This window comes from Hippopotamus amphibius, chromosome 4 (assembly GCF_030028045.1).
Source record: "Hippopotamus amphibius kiboko isolate mHipAmp2 chromosome 4, mHipAmp2.hap2, whole genome shotgun sequence".
In the NCBI taxonomy this organism is placed as follows: Eukaryota; Metazoa; Chordata; class Mammalia; order Artiodactyla; family Hippopotamidae; genus Hippopotamus; species Hippopotamus amphibius.
Window position 1 is genome coordinate 18,846,129 of NC_080189.1, and position 17,266 is coordinate 18,863,394.

The 17,266-nt window shown below is 35.6% G+C and overlaps 3 protein-coding genes across 8 annotated transcripts in view; 2 read left to right on the plus strand and 1 right to left on the minus strand.

The window, feature by feature from the left end:
• CYREN (cell cycle regulator of NHEJ) overlaps positions 1 to 17,266 on the plus strand; it is a 132,644-nt gene that overhangs the window by 42,321 nt on the left and 73,057 nt on the right. The window lies entirely within an intron of this gene.
• Positions 1 to 17,266, minus strand: part of AGBL3 (AGBL carboxypeptidase 3) — a 106,991-nt gene that overhangs the window by 17,710 nt on the left and 72,015 nt on the right. For 5 of the 6 annotated variants that reach the window (XM_057730506.1, XM_057730507.1, XM_057730505.1 and 2 more), the window contains 2 exons: positions 5,617 to 5,665; positions 4,265 to 4,461 (listed from right to left, as the gene is read on the minus strand). The exons of the other annotated variant lie outside the window; for it this stretch is intronic. In XM_057730506.1, the coding sequence (XP_057586489.1) occupies positions 4,265 to 4,461; positions 5,617 to 5,665 (246 nt within the window). The remainder of the gene's footprint in view (positions 1 to 4,264; positions 4,462 to 5,616; positions 5,666 to 17,266) is intronic. 6 annotated transcript variants of the gene reach the window in all.
• Positions 8,429 to 10,552, plus strand: LOC130851089 (progesterone receptor-like). Its single transcript, XM_057730958.1, is given in 2 exon segments — positions 8,429 to 8,446; positions 9,650 to 10,552. Coding segments are annotated over 2 exon segments (921 nt in total).

A 17,266-nucleotide genomic window follows, 5' to 3' on the forward strand; every position in this document is an offset into this window, starting at 1 on the left:
TTTTGTTAACTGTGGTAATGGGTATAATAACATTAAAAATGCGTAGAAAACTGTTTTAAAAATAAGGTTCATTTAAAGTTTATTCCACCCCATACCCATTAGGATGGCTATTGTCAAAAAACAGAAAATAGTAAGTGTAGGCAAGGATGTGGGGAGATTAAAACCCTTGTGCATTGTTGGTTGGAATGTAAAATGGTGTAGTCAATGTGGAGAACAGTATGGTGGCTCCTCAAAAAACTGAAAATAGAATTACCATATGATCCAGCAATTCCACTTCTGTTTATATGCCCAGAAGAACTGATAGCAGCATCTTGAAGAGTTATTTGTACATCCATGTTCATAGTAGTGAACATTATTCACAATGGCCAAAAGGTGGAAGCAACCCGGGTGCCCACTGATGGATGAATGGATAAGCAAATGTGGTATATATATACAATGGAATATCATTCAGCCTTAAAAAGGAAGGGAATTCTGACACCTGCTATGACATAGATGAACCTTAAGAACATTATGCTAAGTGAAATAAGCTAGGCACAAAAAGACAAATACTGTATTTGTCTTCCAAACATTTGATTCCACTTACATGGGATACCTAGAATAGTCAAAGTCAAAGTAGGATAGTTGCCAGGGGCTGTAAGGAGGGAGGATTGGGCAGTTGTTGTTTGATGGGTATGGCGTTTCAGTTTTGCAAGATGCAAAGAGTTCCTGGAGACTGTGTGCACGACAACGTGAATGTACTTAACACTGCCGAACCTTACACTTAAAGATAGTTAAGATGGTAAATTTTATGTCACGTGTGTTTTAACACAACTTTAAAAAATTCAGTATGCATAGGTAGACTGAGGGGAAAAAAAGAACCCTAAGTAAAGACTGAAGGAAAATTGGTAGACATTTTAAAAGATGTAACAGTGTTACTTATAATTGTGATCCCTAAATTGATATGTAGACAGCATAAGAAAAAGTAGAATACACTTAGAATAAAAGCAAGAAATACATTATGCTTTGTAAAAAAGGTTTATCTACTTAGAGATATACACTGAACTATTTATGGGCAAAACAATATGATTTGCTGACTTTGCTTTAGCTACTTTGGTAAAAAAAAGTTGTGGGAATATGGATGAAACAAGAATAGCAGAATGCTGATAACGATTAGGAGTGGGTGACAGGCACCCCTGGTTCGTTATTCTATTCTTTCTACTTCTGTTTATGCTTGAAATAACCACGATAATGCTTTTAAACAAGGAACTGTCCATTACTAAAAAGAAAGGAAACAGATGACTAAAGTGCTCACTGAGTTAAGCTAGACTTGAAAGACAATGAGTGATTTGTATACAATACTGTATACAATACGAGTGTATTGTATGATTACACTATCTGGCAGTGATGGTAAATAAAATGAATTTATCTGTAGTCTCTTGAAAAGCCATTCCTAGGCCATTCAACAAATATCCACTGAATCTTTATAATGTATCTGGCATTATGTTTGGTTTGGTAAATAGGTATGGAAAATACAGTCCTTCCAAACAATGGGAATATGCCAATGGTTGGGACTAGAGAGAGAAAAGTAAAGCATCAATTAGAATATATATCTTAAAAAAAAAAAAGAATATATATCTATAGAGATAAGGCAAGGTACTTACTATAGGATTGCTGAAGAGGGACTTCTAGCCATACTTAGAGCTGGAAAAGGAAATATTCCTAATTCCTAATTAATCTGAGTCTTGATACATAGGTATGTCAACTAAGTAACAAAAAAAAAGGAACAATCCCCTTTTTTAGTGGGACTAACATGGCACATTCAGGAAATCACAAGTATGGTTTAAAATGACTAGAAATTAGGTAGGTGTGAATAAGTGGTTCAAAACTAGAGACTTTATAATAATAGTACTTTTGGGAGATTTCCTGAGACAGGAATAATTTGTGACTGGCAGATGCTTAATGTTTTAAAAATGGAATTGTTAAGAGGCCATTGACGACTTTATACATGGAAGTGATATAATTAGATCTGCATTTTTGAAAGATCACACTGGCAGCCAGGAGGATGACAGGTTGAAGAAAAGTGAGACTTGAGGCAGAGGGACAAGTTAGGAGGCTAATGCAGTAATTCAAGGGCGGCAGAAAGGGAGTCTCAACTAAAGGAGCAGTGCTATGATGAAGAAAAGCAGATTCAAGAGAATCTTTGAGGGTAGAATGGATAGAACTTCTCATGATTGGACACCAAAGAGATGTAGAAGATTAGGATGTGTCTTGGGCTATTATTTAGGTAACTGGAGGACGGCAGTATTTTTGACTGAGACATGGAATGCAGGAGGAGAAAGTGTCTGTAGTGGGTAAGTTGAATTAGAAGTATCTGCGAGGAAAAACAGATGGCTATATCCAGTAGGCAGAAGATGGAATTCAGAAGTGATGCCTATACTGGTGATTAAAAAATACGATCATCATTTGTTTGTTGAAGCTACAGGTACAGATCAGAGCACTCAGAAATAAAGTATGTGGTGAGAAGAGGAGAGACCGAAGGATGGAATACTGGGAAATAGCCCACTTAAAATTCAGTCAGAGACAGTAAAGCCCACGTAGGACATCAAACATGAATGGGCAGAGAAACAGGACTAAAAGGGAGAGAAGTTCCACAGTGAATCAAGGGAGAGAGAGTTTAAAGGCTCTGGAATAACCAACAGGAGGGAAGTCAAGTCTGATAAGAGCTGATGACTTTGGAAATAATTTCATTGTTATGGAGAGAAGACAGATTGTAGTAGGTGGAGAAGTATGCAGGTGAGGAAGTGAAGGAAAATTTATAGCCCTAAGTGTATATATTATAAAGAAAGGGACAACACCAAAAAATAAGAAAAGATAACTCTCTCTGACATGATTTACTTCAGTAAAAAGGAAAATTGTGGAATTTTTATTCGTATGTCATCGATTCATCAGGATACGTTTAAAGATAATGTAATCAAAAGCTATGAGAACCTCAGCTCAGGAAAGATTGGAAAGTTGAGAAACAATTTTAAATTAAGCAGTGTGGTGGGAGCAGTGGGGAACACTGAAAAATAAATCTCCCTGTTGTAGCAAAATTCTGTAAATACTACCTGTCTCTAATTTCTCTCCTCCTGTTTTCAAATACACTTTAATTAGACTTGTATCTCGATCATTCTACTGAAATTTCTCTTATCTGGATCCCAGATAAAACCTCCATGTTATAAAATCCAATCGTAAACCCATCTCACTTGACTGTCTCAGAAGCATTAGACTTGGCTGATCATTCCCTTCCCTTTGATACACTTTCTCACTTAGCTTCCAGGACAGCACATCCTCTTGCTTTTCCTCCTACCCCAGAGGGGGCTTCTCAGCCTTCTTTTGTTGGGTTCTTACTCTTTTCCTGATCCATTAGTGTTGGAGTTCCCAAGGACTTGCTCCTTAACCCGCTTCTATATCTACACTCACTTAAATCTCATCCAGTTTCATGCCTTAAAACACCACCTTTATGCTGAAAATTCCCAAATGTATCTTCAGCCCAGATCTCATCCTTGAACGCTGGATTCATATGTCCAACTGTCTATTCAATACCTCCACTTCAGTGTCTAAAAGGCATTTAAAAAGCAACATGTCTGAACTGAATTGCTGCTCCACTCTTGGTCTTTGCCATCTGGTGGATGATAATTCAATCCATCTAGTTGCTCTGGCCCAACACCCTGGAGCTTCAACAGTTGTAAATACCTATGAAACCATTACTGTAAACAAGATCTAGAAAAGATCACCCCTAAAAGAATCCTGATGCTCCTTTGCAGTCCGTTCTTTCCTTCCTCCCCTACTCTGTCCCTTCCTGTTCTAGGAAACCTTTATCTACTTTTTGTTTCTATAGATTAGCTTGCATATTATATAAATGTGATTTCATATAGTATTTACTTTTCTGTGTCTGGCTTCTTTTTCTCAGCACAATGATTTTGAGATTCATCCATGTTGTGTGTATCAGCTCATTATTTTTTTATTCCATGATATAGAAAGGGCATCAATAATAAGGAGGTGATGGAATAAGGCAATTAAAATGATTTTTTCAAGACTACATTAAATAATTTTCTTCTGTATTCAACTTATGTGGAAATTAAATAAGGCAAATATTTTTCAGTCAGGAATAAAATGGCTGTCTATCCTCTGTTTATAAAAAGTTCCCATAATCCAGTTTTCATAGGATTTATCAATATTAATGATGATATAGTGAAAGCCACCTTTGTATTTATTAAAATCCTAAACAATAAAAAAAAAAAACCTTCTGTTGGTATCCTTGTCTTCTCAGTCCAAACGGGAGTTTGTTTGCTCATAGGACACTTCAAGGATGTCACTTTGACACAGTTTCCATACAAATCATTGTTCTTGGGCTGAATTGTTTCCTGGATTAGTCTTTCATTGGTTTCTAAAAAATATCTTTGTTGGTCTTTGCTAAGCCTCTGAAGCATAGTTTTGGAGCTGAAAGAAATTGGATACTCTGATTTCAATGTCAACAGTAAGCTATCTAAACAAGAGTAATGTAATGCCATGTTATATCTGTATATTACATCTCATAGTATGCAAAGTATTGTTACAGATATCTTACTTGGGGCTTTTACCAGTCCTGTGATACAGGCAGGATGGCCAATGCTATCCCCATCTTACGTCAGAGAGGCAATATTAGGCAATCAGAGAAGTTAAGCTACTTGCTCAAGATAACATAACTAATCAGAAGGAGGGGCAGGTCTAGAATACATATCTTCTAGCTCCAGTACTTTTTCTATTACCTTGTCTTATATTCATATATGATTTCATTTCTTTCCATAAATATGGTAAGTAATATATTTTAAAAAGTTAGCTTAATCAGTTCTAGATCCAAGTACATGTATAGCCAAAGATGGTTTCTTAACCTAATTTTCTATGTTTTGGGGGAAAGAGAACCTACATATTTCAACAGAACCCATTACTGAGCAGCAACCAAATTCTTAGAAAAGAGGCCAAGGCAGGAAGAACAGGCACACCGTGTCTCCTCTGCTGTGCCGATTCAGTCTATTCTCAGGTACTTACAAATCCACTGTTCAGTTGGTTGTTCGTTTCATTATTCCCAGAGATAGGGAAACTTGCCAAGGAGGCTAGTGATATAATGATTACTGGTTTAGACAAAACTACAGACTTTATCTATGTTACCCCTACTTCCCTTTCTATTCCTTTTCCAGTTTATAGGTACTAGTATCATCCCTATGTGACCCATGCTTCAATTGCTATTATACATAGTAAAGCATTTGATAGTCATTCATTCTAAGTCTTATGCCAGAATTATTTCTTTTTAAAAAGAGAAACTCAGATAAAGCAGTGATAATTGCTTAGAAGTAAATGTCTAACTGCAGTTGTTAAGGCATCTTTTAGGGATACTGAAATCTCAGAACCACTGAAAATGCATCACATGGGAACTCCTATGTATAAAATCGACCTAGTCGCAGACACTACGTAGACTGTAAGGAGACAATCAGCAACTGTTCTCAACAAGTCACTTTTACCTCTTACTTTAATTCAAAATCAAAATCTGATAAGACAGAGGAAAGAAAGTAAGGTAACCTGGTAGAAAAAATCCTAACTCAAAGGTAGTTCTCCTACCTCAAATATCTTTTTAGACACCAAGAAGGGGCTTGTCCAGGTATTTTTGCTGAAAAAGAGAATATATTTTTACTACAAAATTTCTGAACTTAGATTTTAAGGTTAACAAAACTTAATTTTTTACTTTCTTCACAGTTACCTCAATTCATATATTTAATGGCTAGCTTAATTGAGTTTACCTTCAATTAATCTGTCATTATCTCAGACATATGAAATATATTAGTGCATATTTCCTCTGGAAGCCTTTAAATGAAATTGTTTCAGGAGAAGAGCAAACAGTAGAATTACCTGTCCAATAATTATCAAGCATTTCTGAACTGAATTTTGCATGTCAGGCTCTATGAAGGGCATCTATATGTACGGTGACTAACTTTTAGATTACCAACTCAGGACAGCTATACCAGACCAAAAAATTAGTACAATATGTAATAAGTACTTATACACACATTATTATTTTAACATAAAATATAAACTAGGTGTTTATTTAAAATTATATATTCTGTATTATTTGCTTTTCTGTTACATAAATGCCATTATTTAAGAAAAACAACAGAGCTAGTTAACAGTGGCAATTAGTAGTAATTAATAGAACCAATTAAACAAATAGTATGTGTGAGAATATATCATCATTAGTTTTTTCCTCTGATACACATTTCAACTCTTTTTAGGATATTTACATTTTAAAGGATATTTACATTTTTAGGATATTTACATATTATTATGTCTTCTTAAGATACATAAATATAAGACTTAAAAAGTTGAATGTAAATACAATGGGGCTAATTAAATAGATATTACTTATAATTAATAAAAATTGACATTTCTTTATGTCTGATGATAAAGTAGGATATTTTTCCTCTTTGTGTGTCCTCTTCCAATAATACTTCTCTGAACTGCCTGTAGCCTTCAGGATATCCTTCTTTTCTTCTATGTAGTTGTAAAACTGAATACATTCAGTCAAGACCTCTGAGGTCTGGTTTTTTACAGCCCCACATTACACTGACCCCTGGTGGCAGGCCAGTGCAATGACATCAAGTTAGATATCGTCAACAAAGGAATTTGTGCATGGAATATTACTTATTAGCAAAGCAGGTTTCTTGTAAAGAATTAGTTTCCAGCTTTCCAAAAATGTCCGTCCACTTTGTACCTACAGGCTTATTTTAGTAGACTGGCTTTTGGGCATTTGACCCTTTGCATCCTTAAATTCATCATGTAGTGTTCACCATATCTAAAATGTTCATTGTTTTTAGATACTCTGAAGCACACTGCATATCATCACAAGTTAAACTTATCTTTCCCAAGGAATAGGTTTATAAACCACAGAGATAATATGAACTTAAACTGAAGGTGGATTTCAAATAAATTACAGTTTTTAGTGCTGTTTAACTTGACTGCCCTTCCTGGTGACATATTTTTGACCTCTGAGTCAGTCTTATTTCCCCATAAATGTCTTTTTTTTCCCACTGTGTTAGTTTTTGTCATAACCTGCACATGATGTCAGACAACTGAGATGCAGTTGATTCATCCTTTTCTATGCTGTTTATGACCTCTTCAAAGATCATCAAATAGATTTAAAGAAACAGCATATAAATTGTTTTACTGTAGTCCTTTCCTTTATTCCCACCTTCAAACTATTTACAAATTAGAGGAAGCCATTCTTCTTGTCCCACATGTTGAAAATGTGATTTAATGGCAAACCAACATTTTTATGTCTTTTCTATGGCTGGCAACAATGATAGCCACCTTGTAGGCACACGTCTAAGGAAACTACCCTCTTTCATTTCTATAAAGTCAAAAATCTCATTAAGTGCTTCTGCATGTTTCGAGGAAACTAAAATGTGACCAGAAAACTTCATTATGAAAGCTTCATTATCAAAGAATAGCAAATCACACTCTTTTTTAAATACAAGGTGTGCAAGACATTCAGGAGGTCAGATCTTTTTATTTTCTTTGGTTAATTAGGAAGTTGACAGACTGAATGAAATTTGCAAAAATAGACATTTTATATTTTCACTGCCAGCCAACCATGCAGATAGATAAGCAAAGTCTAGTTTGTATTTGGACAACATATTGACAGTATCTGGTTTGATGTTTCCTGTGGGTTCATTAAAATTGTCATAGAAATCAAGATTCTTTGAAACCCCATTTTTCAAATTAAAGTACCTAAGGGCCAGAGGAAATTTTTTTTTTTAGATTCAATGTATCATGTGATAACTGTAGAAAACATTATTGTTGGTAAGATCTGACAAAATGAGCTTTACACTGTAAGAGTCCAACACCTCTGTCATCAAAATTTCCCCTTTGGTTAACCCACAGGGCATTTTAGTGGCAAACTTTGAATTATGAAATGTAATTTTACTCAGTTTCATCAAGCAATCAAGGGAATTAAATGATAATCAGTGTTCATTCATGCCATATGCCCAAGTGAATCCACCAGCTATTATTTTTGGCTGAGCACTGGTGTCCTTTTGAGAAGTGAAAAAACTTTCCGTTGATTTAGAAGTACTTGCTTGTTGCATGTCTCGTCTGAACTTGTGAGACTGAGTCTCCTTTGTGATGACCAATCCCAAATTCTTTTCTCTAAATTGTACACTGTGCTCTGTTTTGGTTATTTATCTCCCTAATTAGTTGTGTTTATGATGCTTCCTCAAAAAATTAAAAATAGAACTACACTATGATTTAGCAGTTCCACTTCTGGGGGTAGAAATGGGGGAAAAAAAAGATCTTAAAGAGGTGTCTTGTCCATGTTTACTGGAGCATTATTTACAATAGCCAAGACATGGAAACAACCTAAGGGTCAGTCAGTGGTTGAATGGGTAAAGAAGATACGGTATATATATACAATGGAATATTATTTGGCCATGAGAAAGAAGGAAGTCCTGCTACTTGGGACAACAGAATCTTGAGAGCATTAGGCTAGGTGAAATAGAGAAAGACAAAGATTTTTGTCTTTGTCTTTGGTTTTCTAAAGTTTGAATATGATGTGCTGGGGGTGTGTGTGTGTGTGTATACATATAAAAGTTTGTCCTGCTTAGTACTGAGTTTCCTGGATGTCTGGTTTGGTGTCTGTCATTAATTTTGGAAAATTCTTAGCCATTATTATTTCAAATATTTGTTTTACTCTGTTCTTTTCCCTTTCTTCCTGGTATCACAATTATGGGTATGTTATACCTTTTGAAATTGTCCCACAGCCCTTTGATGTTTTGTTTGTTTTTCATTCTTGTTCCTCTTTGCATTTCAGTTTGGAAGTTTCTGCTTACCTATCTTCAAGTTCACTGATTCTTTCCTTGACCATTTCCAGTCTACTGATGAGCCTATCAAAGGCATTCTTTATTTCTGTTAGTGTTTATTATTTTTAGCATTTTCTTTTGATTCTTTCTTAGATTCTTCCCTTTTTTTATATTACCCATTTGTTCTTAGATGTTATTTACTTCTTCCTTTAGCCCCTTAACATACTAATCACAGCTATTTTAAATTCCATGTCTGATAACTCTAAAATGTGTCATACTAGAGTCTGGTTCTGATGCTTGCTTTATCTATTCAGACTGTGTTTCTTCTTGTCTTTTAGAATGCTTTATAATTTTTCTGTTGGAAACTGGACAGTGGATAATAAGAACTGACATTAATAGGCATTAGTATTACATTGTATGTTAACTTGACAGGGAGTTGGACGTGTGTGTGTGTGTGTGTGTGTGTGTGTGTGTGTGTGTGTGTGTTTAATGCTTACTTTCTTCATACTTACCAGGACTGTGTTTAATGTGCTGTATCTGCTGGTGCCAGAGGCCTGGAATTCCTATAATAATCTTGTTTTTGTCTATCCTGTTGTCTCTGGGGTTCCCTAAGAACTACATACCAGATTGAATATGTGTCTTGCTCGCAGCTCTTTCAGCTGTAAACCACTGTTACTATACTGGAGTCATGTTGGTGCGGTGGTAAGGTATGGGGGAAAGGGAACGTCCTATAATCTTATTAAATCTTAGTCTTTTAGTAGGTTTGTGTCCCTGGACTGTGACCTTAATAAAGCATCTCTTAGGCCTGCTGCCGCGGGGACGGCCTGCCGTCCACCTCAGCCTTGGCCGCCGCCGCTGCTGGGGTGGCCCTTGCGCTCTACCTGCCGCTCGGCCTCAGCGGGCTCCCGCAGCTTGGCTACCAGGCTGCGGTGCTCAAGGAGGGCCTGCTGCAGGTCTACCAGCCCTATCTCAACTACCTGAGGCCAGATTCAGAAGCCAGCCAGAGCCCACAGTACAGCTTTGAGTCATTACCTCAGAAGATTTGTTTAATCTGTGGCGATGAAGCATCAGGCTGTCATTATGGTGTCCTTACCTGTGGGAGCTGTAAGGTCTTCTTTAAAAGGGCAATGGAAGGGCAGCATAACTACTTATGCACTGGAAAAAACGACTGCATTGTTGATAAAATCCGCAGAAAAAACTGCCCAGCATGTCGCCTTAGAAGGTGCTGTCAGACTGCCATGGTCCTTGGAGGTTGAAAGTTTACAAAGTTCAATAAAGTTAGAGTTATGAGAGCACTAGATGCCATTGCTCTCCCACAGCCGGTGGGCATTCCAAATGAAAGCCAAGCCCTAAGCCACAGAATCACTCTTTCACCAAATCAAGACTTACAATTGGTCCGCCCACCGATCAGCTTGCTCATGAGCATTGAAACAGATGTGGTCTATGCAGGACACGACAACACCAAACCTGATACCTCCAGTTCTTTGCTGACAAGTCTGAATCAGCTAAGTGAAAGACAACTTCTTTCAGTAGTCAAGTGCTCTAAGTCACTGTCAGGTTTTCGAAACTTACATATTGACGACCAGATAACTCTCATCCAGTATTCTTGGATGAGCTTAATGGTATTTGGACTAGGATGGAGATCTTATAAACATGTCAGTGGACAGATGCTATATTTTGCACCTGATCTAATACTAAATGAGTAAGTAGTAACTTGACGTTTGTTGTTATTATTATCGAAAGTGTATATGTAGAATAATCTTGAAAATTACATTTCAGTAGTTGATCATACATCTAGTGACCTAAATAATAGATTTTGCTGAAAGATTTCTCAGAACTACCTGAGCATATAGCTTTAAATGACAATATTAATAAGACTGTATTATTTTATCAGTAAAAAAAAATAAAGCATTTCTTAGCTTTTCTTCCCCTTCCCCTTCAATGAGACAGGAAGGCTAGAGGGGGCTGGCTCTGGCAGGGGGAGGAAGAGTAAGCATTGCAGTATATATCCAGGACATTCTCCCTAACAAAGGTCTACTCTCCAAATCCAGCCCTTTACATGCTGGAGCTAAAACTAGCAGTCCCCTTACTATGTTTACATTGTATGTCTGTCTTTTCTTCTAAGAATAGTTTTAGCTCTCACATTTAGGTCTGTCATCCATTTTGAATTAATTTTTACGTATGGTGTAAGGAATGAGTCCAACTTCATTCTTTTGCATGTGAATATCTAGTTGTCCCAGTACCATTTGTTGAAAAGGCTATTTTTTTTCCCTTCACTGAAGTGTCTTGGTACCTTTGTTGAAACTCAATTGACAATAAATATAAAGGTTCATTTCTGTATTCTCAATTCTATTTCATTGATCTCTTATATCTACCCTTATGCCAGTACCAACTGTTATGATTACTGCAGCTTGGTGGTTAGTTTTGAAATCGGAAAGCATGAGTCTCTGAACTTAGTTCTTCTTTTTCAAAATTGTCTTGGTTATTCTGGCCCTTTACATTTCCTATGCATTTTAGGTTTAGTTTATTATTTCTGTTTCAGCTGAGATTTTGATAGGATTGCATTGAATCTGTGTATCAGTTGGTAAATAGTGCCATCTTAACAATATTAAGTCTTCTGATTCAAGAACACAGGGGAATCTTTTCCATTTATTTAAATCTCCTTTAATACATTTCAACAGTGTTTTGTAGTTTTCAGTGCACAAGTATTACATTGCTTTTGTTAAATTTATTTCTAAGTATTTTATTCTTTTTGATGCTTTGTAAATGGAATTTTCTTAATTGTATTTTCAGTGTTCATTGCTAGTATACAGAAATACAATTGATTTTTATAATAGATTTGAGATCTAATTCACATACCATACAATTTACCCATTACAACTGATTTTTTATTTTTTATCTTGCAGCCTTGCTGAACTCATTTATTAGCTCTAGTAGGTCTTTTTTGTTTTGTTTTCTTTTTTTTTTTTTGGTGTGTGTGTGTGTGTATGTATTCCTTAGGATTTTCTATATACAAGATCATGTGTTCTGCAAATAGAGGTAGTTTTACGTCTTTCCAGTCTGGATGCATTGTATTTATTCTTCTTTCTAAATTGCCCTGCCTAAATCTCCATTATACTGAATAGCAATATTGAGAGCAAACATCCCTGTCTTGGTTCTGATCTTAGAGGGGAAAGCATTCAGTCTTGTACCGTCAACTGTGGTATTGGCTGTGGGATTTTCCTCGGTGGCCTTTATCAGGTTGAGGAACATCCATCTACTCCTACTTTGTTGAGTATTTTTTTTTTAATCATGAAAGGATGTTGGATTTTGCCAAACATTGCTGCATGTACTGAGATGATCATGCGCATTTTGTTCTTTTTTCTATTAATGTGTATTACACTAATTTTCTTTACTTTTAAATTAATTTTTATTGGAGTATAGTTGATTTACAATGTTGTGTTAATTTCTGCTGTACAGCAAAGAGAATCAGTTATACATATATCTACTCTTCTTTTAGATTCTATTCTCATGTAGGTCATTACAGAGTATTAAATAGAGTTCCCTGTGCTATACAGTAGGTCCTTATTGGTTACCTATTTTATATATAGTAATGTGTATATGTCAATCCCAATCTCCCAATTTATCCCTCGCCCTCCTTCCCCCTTTGTAACTGTAAGTTTGTTTTCTACATCTGTGACTCTAATTCTATTTTGTAAATGGGTTCATTTGTACCATTTTTTAAAGATTCCACATATAAGCGGTATCATATATTTGTCTTTTTCTGTCTGACTTCACTCAGTATGACAATCTCTAGGTCCATCCATGTTGCTGCAAATGGCATTATTTCATTCTTTTTAATGGCTGAGTAATACTCCATTGTATATATGTACCACACATTCTTTATTCATTCCTCTGTTGATGGACATTTAGGTTGCTTCCATCTCCTGGCTATTGTAAATAGTGCTGCAGTGAATACTGGGGTGCATGTATCCTTTCAAATTATGGGTTTTTCTGCATATATGCCCAAGAGTGGGATTGCTGGATCATATGGTAGCTCTGTTTTTAGTTTTTTAAGGAACTGCCATACTGTTCTCCATAATGGCTGTACCAATTTATATTCCCACCAACAGTGTAGGTGGGTTCCCTTTTCTCAACACCCTCTCCAGCATTTATTGTTTGTAGATTTTTTGATGATGGCCATTCTAACTGGTGTGAGGTGATACCTCATTGTAGCTTTGATTTGCATTTCTCTTAATAATCAGTGATGTTCAGTATCTTTTCATTTGCTTCTTGGCCATCCGTTATGTCTTCTTAGGAGAAATGTCTATTTAGATCTTCTGCCCAGTTTTTGATTGGGTTGTTTGTTTTTTTGATACTGAGCTGCATGAGCTGTTTGTATAATTTGGAGATTAATCCCTGTTGGTTGCTTCATTTGCAAATATTTTCTCCCATTCTGTGGGTTTTCTTTTCATTTTCTTTATGGTTTCTTTTGCTGTGCAAAAGCTTTTAAGTTTAATTAGGTTCCATTTGTTTATTTTTGTTTTTATTTTCATTACTCTCAGAGGTGGATAATTTTCATATGTTAAACAAACCTTGCATCCCTGGGATAACTCCTTCTTGGTCACCGTGTATAATCCTTTTTATATACTGCTGGATTCAGTTTGCTAGTATTTTATCCTACTCTTTTTTCTTAATTTTTAACAGATTGAAAACTAGGTAAAGAAAAAATGCTATTTATTTATTTGGCCCCTGGAACCTTAACAGTTACCTTTCCTGAGAAACTTTCTCTGATACTCCCTTATCCCCAAACATCTCTTGTATAATACCATACCACAGTAGGTGGTCTGTGAAGAAGATAAACATCAGATTTTTAAAAGAACATGAACAAAGATGGAAAGGAGATTATATAACAGAGGATGATTATAAGAGAATGACTGAGACACAGGAGAATAGTATCAGGAAGGTTAAAATACCAAATGAACTAAGATATGAAAAAATATCGACAAGAAGTAAATTTTACTTAGCTATATTCAGAATGAAAATACATCAATGTTTAGATTTGTTGTGCTGGGATTATTTTAAAATACTGATGGATGACAAAGAGCAGAATCCCTCAGCTCCTCTGCTGCACCTGTCTTTTCTATCAAACAGAGTTTTCTTCTGGTTAGACAGGGGAGAATAAATATTGGTAAGAGATGACAGGAGTCAGAAGGCTCTGAATGACTTATCTTCAGTCCCAGACATATTACATCTCAAGTAATGAAAGAGCTTCCATATATATAAGATCACAAAACCACTGATACTAATCTTTCAAGAATTCAAGGAAGTGACTCTCCTCTTGCTGCTAAATGCCTAGCTTGTTTCTTAAGACTCCATCATAATCATGATCATAATTTAAGGATCAGTTCCTTCAAGAAAACATTCCCTGAGATTTCCAGGCTGGATTACATCCCCTTGTCTGAGCAACCAGAGCAATTTGTGCGTATCATTAAAAGTCAGTCTATCTCACTTTTATTGTAGTGAACTGAATATGTCTTATTACAGTTTGATTACTACTCCTTAAATGATGAGTAGCTTATCTGGTTGAAGAGGGAGAATTATGTTTCAGGTAGAGAAGACAGCATGAGCAAAGGCACTGATGAATTTTGAGGCTACAAGAAGATCATCATTGCTGAAGTGTAAAGGAAAAGGCAGAGAATGGGAAGAGGTAAAACTGGAGAGGTAGTCAGGGGCCATTGGAAGTCTTGTATGTCATGTTAGGGAACTTGGTTTCTCTGCTGCAGCTAGTGGTTGTCAAAAAGAAAAATTTTTTTAAAGTAACAGACTAGTACTGAAAGAAAATTGTACATGAAAGCTACTCAGGATAAATAAGGGTTGGATGGGCTAGGTCCCAAACGCTTGGCCTCCCACTGACTCTCACTATAGCTCCCAATGTGGTGAGCTGAAAAGTGTGGTCTGCAGATCATCAACATGAGAATTATCTATGGTACCTTATTAAAAATGCAGATTTGGGGGTTGACAACAAATGCCAACTCAGAATTCAAAACTGGGATTATCACAAGCTCCCCAGATAATTCTAAAATTTTAAAACCAGACATTCTGTGAGACAATTGGCACATAGTCTTCACAATACCAGTGCTGTGAATGACAAAGGAGGGCTGAGCAGATGTTCCAAATTAAAAGAGAATAAAGGGATATGGCAATTAAATGCAATCCATAAACCTGAATCAGGGAGAAGTTTTGCTCTAAAAGACATCATTGGTACATCTGGCAAAATTTAATTACAGTATGATACAAGATAGTATTGTATCAAAGTTGAATTTCCTTATTTGAATGTAAGAGAATGTTCTTGTTCTTGGCAAATATATGCTGAAGCTCTTTAGGAATAAAGGAGCATGATGTCTACAAAAAATGGATTGGGGGAAATATAGCTAGATAGGTAGATATAGTTCTTTGTACTATTCTTGAAATTATTTAAAAATTAAAAGTTAAAAAAAATTGAAAAGAGAAAGCCTAGAACGAATATAAGTCTCAGGACTGTGCCAACTTCAACCATTGTTAGAAAACTGGGAATTACTGAAAGGCTTTAGGTAGTGGTATTAATCAGGTTTCTGTTTTTGATAGATTGCTGTTATGATAGTATGAAAAGTGGAATTAGGATGACAGTATTGGTGGAAAGGAGACCACTTAGAAATCTAAAGTGCTTCTGATAAAAAGGTGATAAAGTCTGAAAAGAATGATGGTAGTTAAGGTGGAGAAAAAAGGGATTATGAGGTAAAATCAGTTGGATTCAGCGGCTATTTAGATATGAGTGGTGGAAATGAAAGAAGAAAAAAGATAACTATCAGGTTTCTAGCTTAAGTAGAAACTAGATAGTAGATAGTACTGCTACCAAAGTTATAGTGACTACAGAGGGAACAGCATTCAGTGTGAGATTAGATGAATTTAAATTTGGCTATGAGGGGCATTTCTGTGAAGACACATATAGCAGATAGTTAAATATAAGAGGCTGAAGCTTTGACAAGAAGTCAGATATATGTATGGATATGTATTTATATATGCATAAGGTGTATACACTGTATATGGTATAACAATATGACAGAATTAGGGTCATGAAAGGCTGAATCTAGGAAGACTTAGTTTAACAAAAATAAATTTAAGGCTCAGTACACTGGGCCAAAATACCAGCCAAAATTGAAGAAGTAGAGAATGGAGGAGACATAAGTTAGCAGTGGCACTATGAAAATAAAACTTTACAGGTCTGAGTATTTGTAAATCCAATATGTCACTATTTTAGGATAATTTTCAAAAGTACATATGTAATCTTAAACTGGAAATTAATTAATGGAAATCTGGTATCTAGAAAGATGCAAACGAGAATGATAATTTATTGTATACAGTCAGGCTTCCATATCCATGGGTTCCACATCTGCAGATTCAATCAACTGTGGATCAAAAATAGTAGGAAAAAAATTCCAAGAAGTTCCAAGAAGCAAAACTTGAATTTGCTGTGCACTGGCAGCTATTTACATAGCATTTATATTGTATTAGGTATTATAAGTAATCTAGAGATGCTGAAGGATATGCAGAGGTTATATGCAGATACTGAGCCATTTTATATAAGGGGCTTGAGCATCCTTAGATTTTGGTGTCTGTGGGGTTCCTGGAACCAGTCCCTCACAGATACCAAGGAATGGCTGTCCTAGTTAGATGACATCTGCAATACTGTGTTCAATTTCATTCAACCTTGAATAGTGATAGAAAAGAGTAAGATATGATAGTAAAGGGACTTGAATCATATTATGGATGGCTGAAAGAAGTGGAAGGAAAATTTCAGGGAAATGATAACTTTAAAAAATATTTATGATCTGTCATGTGGGAGAGGCATTACATTTGTTATTTTTTCATGGAGAATTAAGGAAAATGAGTTGGTCAGAAATGTTTACCTTTAAGGTTTCTTCATTCTTTTTTGCTTTCTGTTATTAAAGAGGTGAATTAAATTTACAGGGACATATATTTTTAATGCAACATAAAAAGAACATTGCTCTCTAGCGATGGAATGAACTGACTGCAGTTTGGTAAACTACTTGTCGCCAAGTGTAGTCAATTGAAGATTAGATATGCCTGGGTCCTATCATCAGTAGGAGGTGAGAGGAGGGTACTCTCAAGGTTTCTCTCTGCTTTAAGATTCAGTGAGATGGGAATGAAAAGATTAGATAATGAGATGAATATTCTTTCTTTTTTTTGACTTGGTAAAATTATAAGAAATCAAATTGACATATAAGGAAGTTCTACTGTCATCTATATTTCTAGAGTTAGAAAAATAAAAATTTGAGATTCAAAATTTCTGGGAAGGTGAATTGTTCTTTGTCTATCCGATTTGAAGATAATCTTCTAGTTTCTTATGTGTAAATCTTGACCAGATGCATATTATTAAA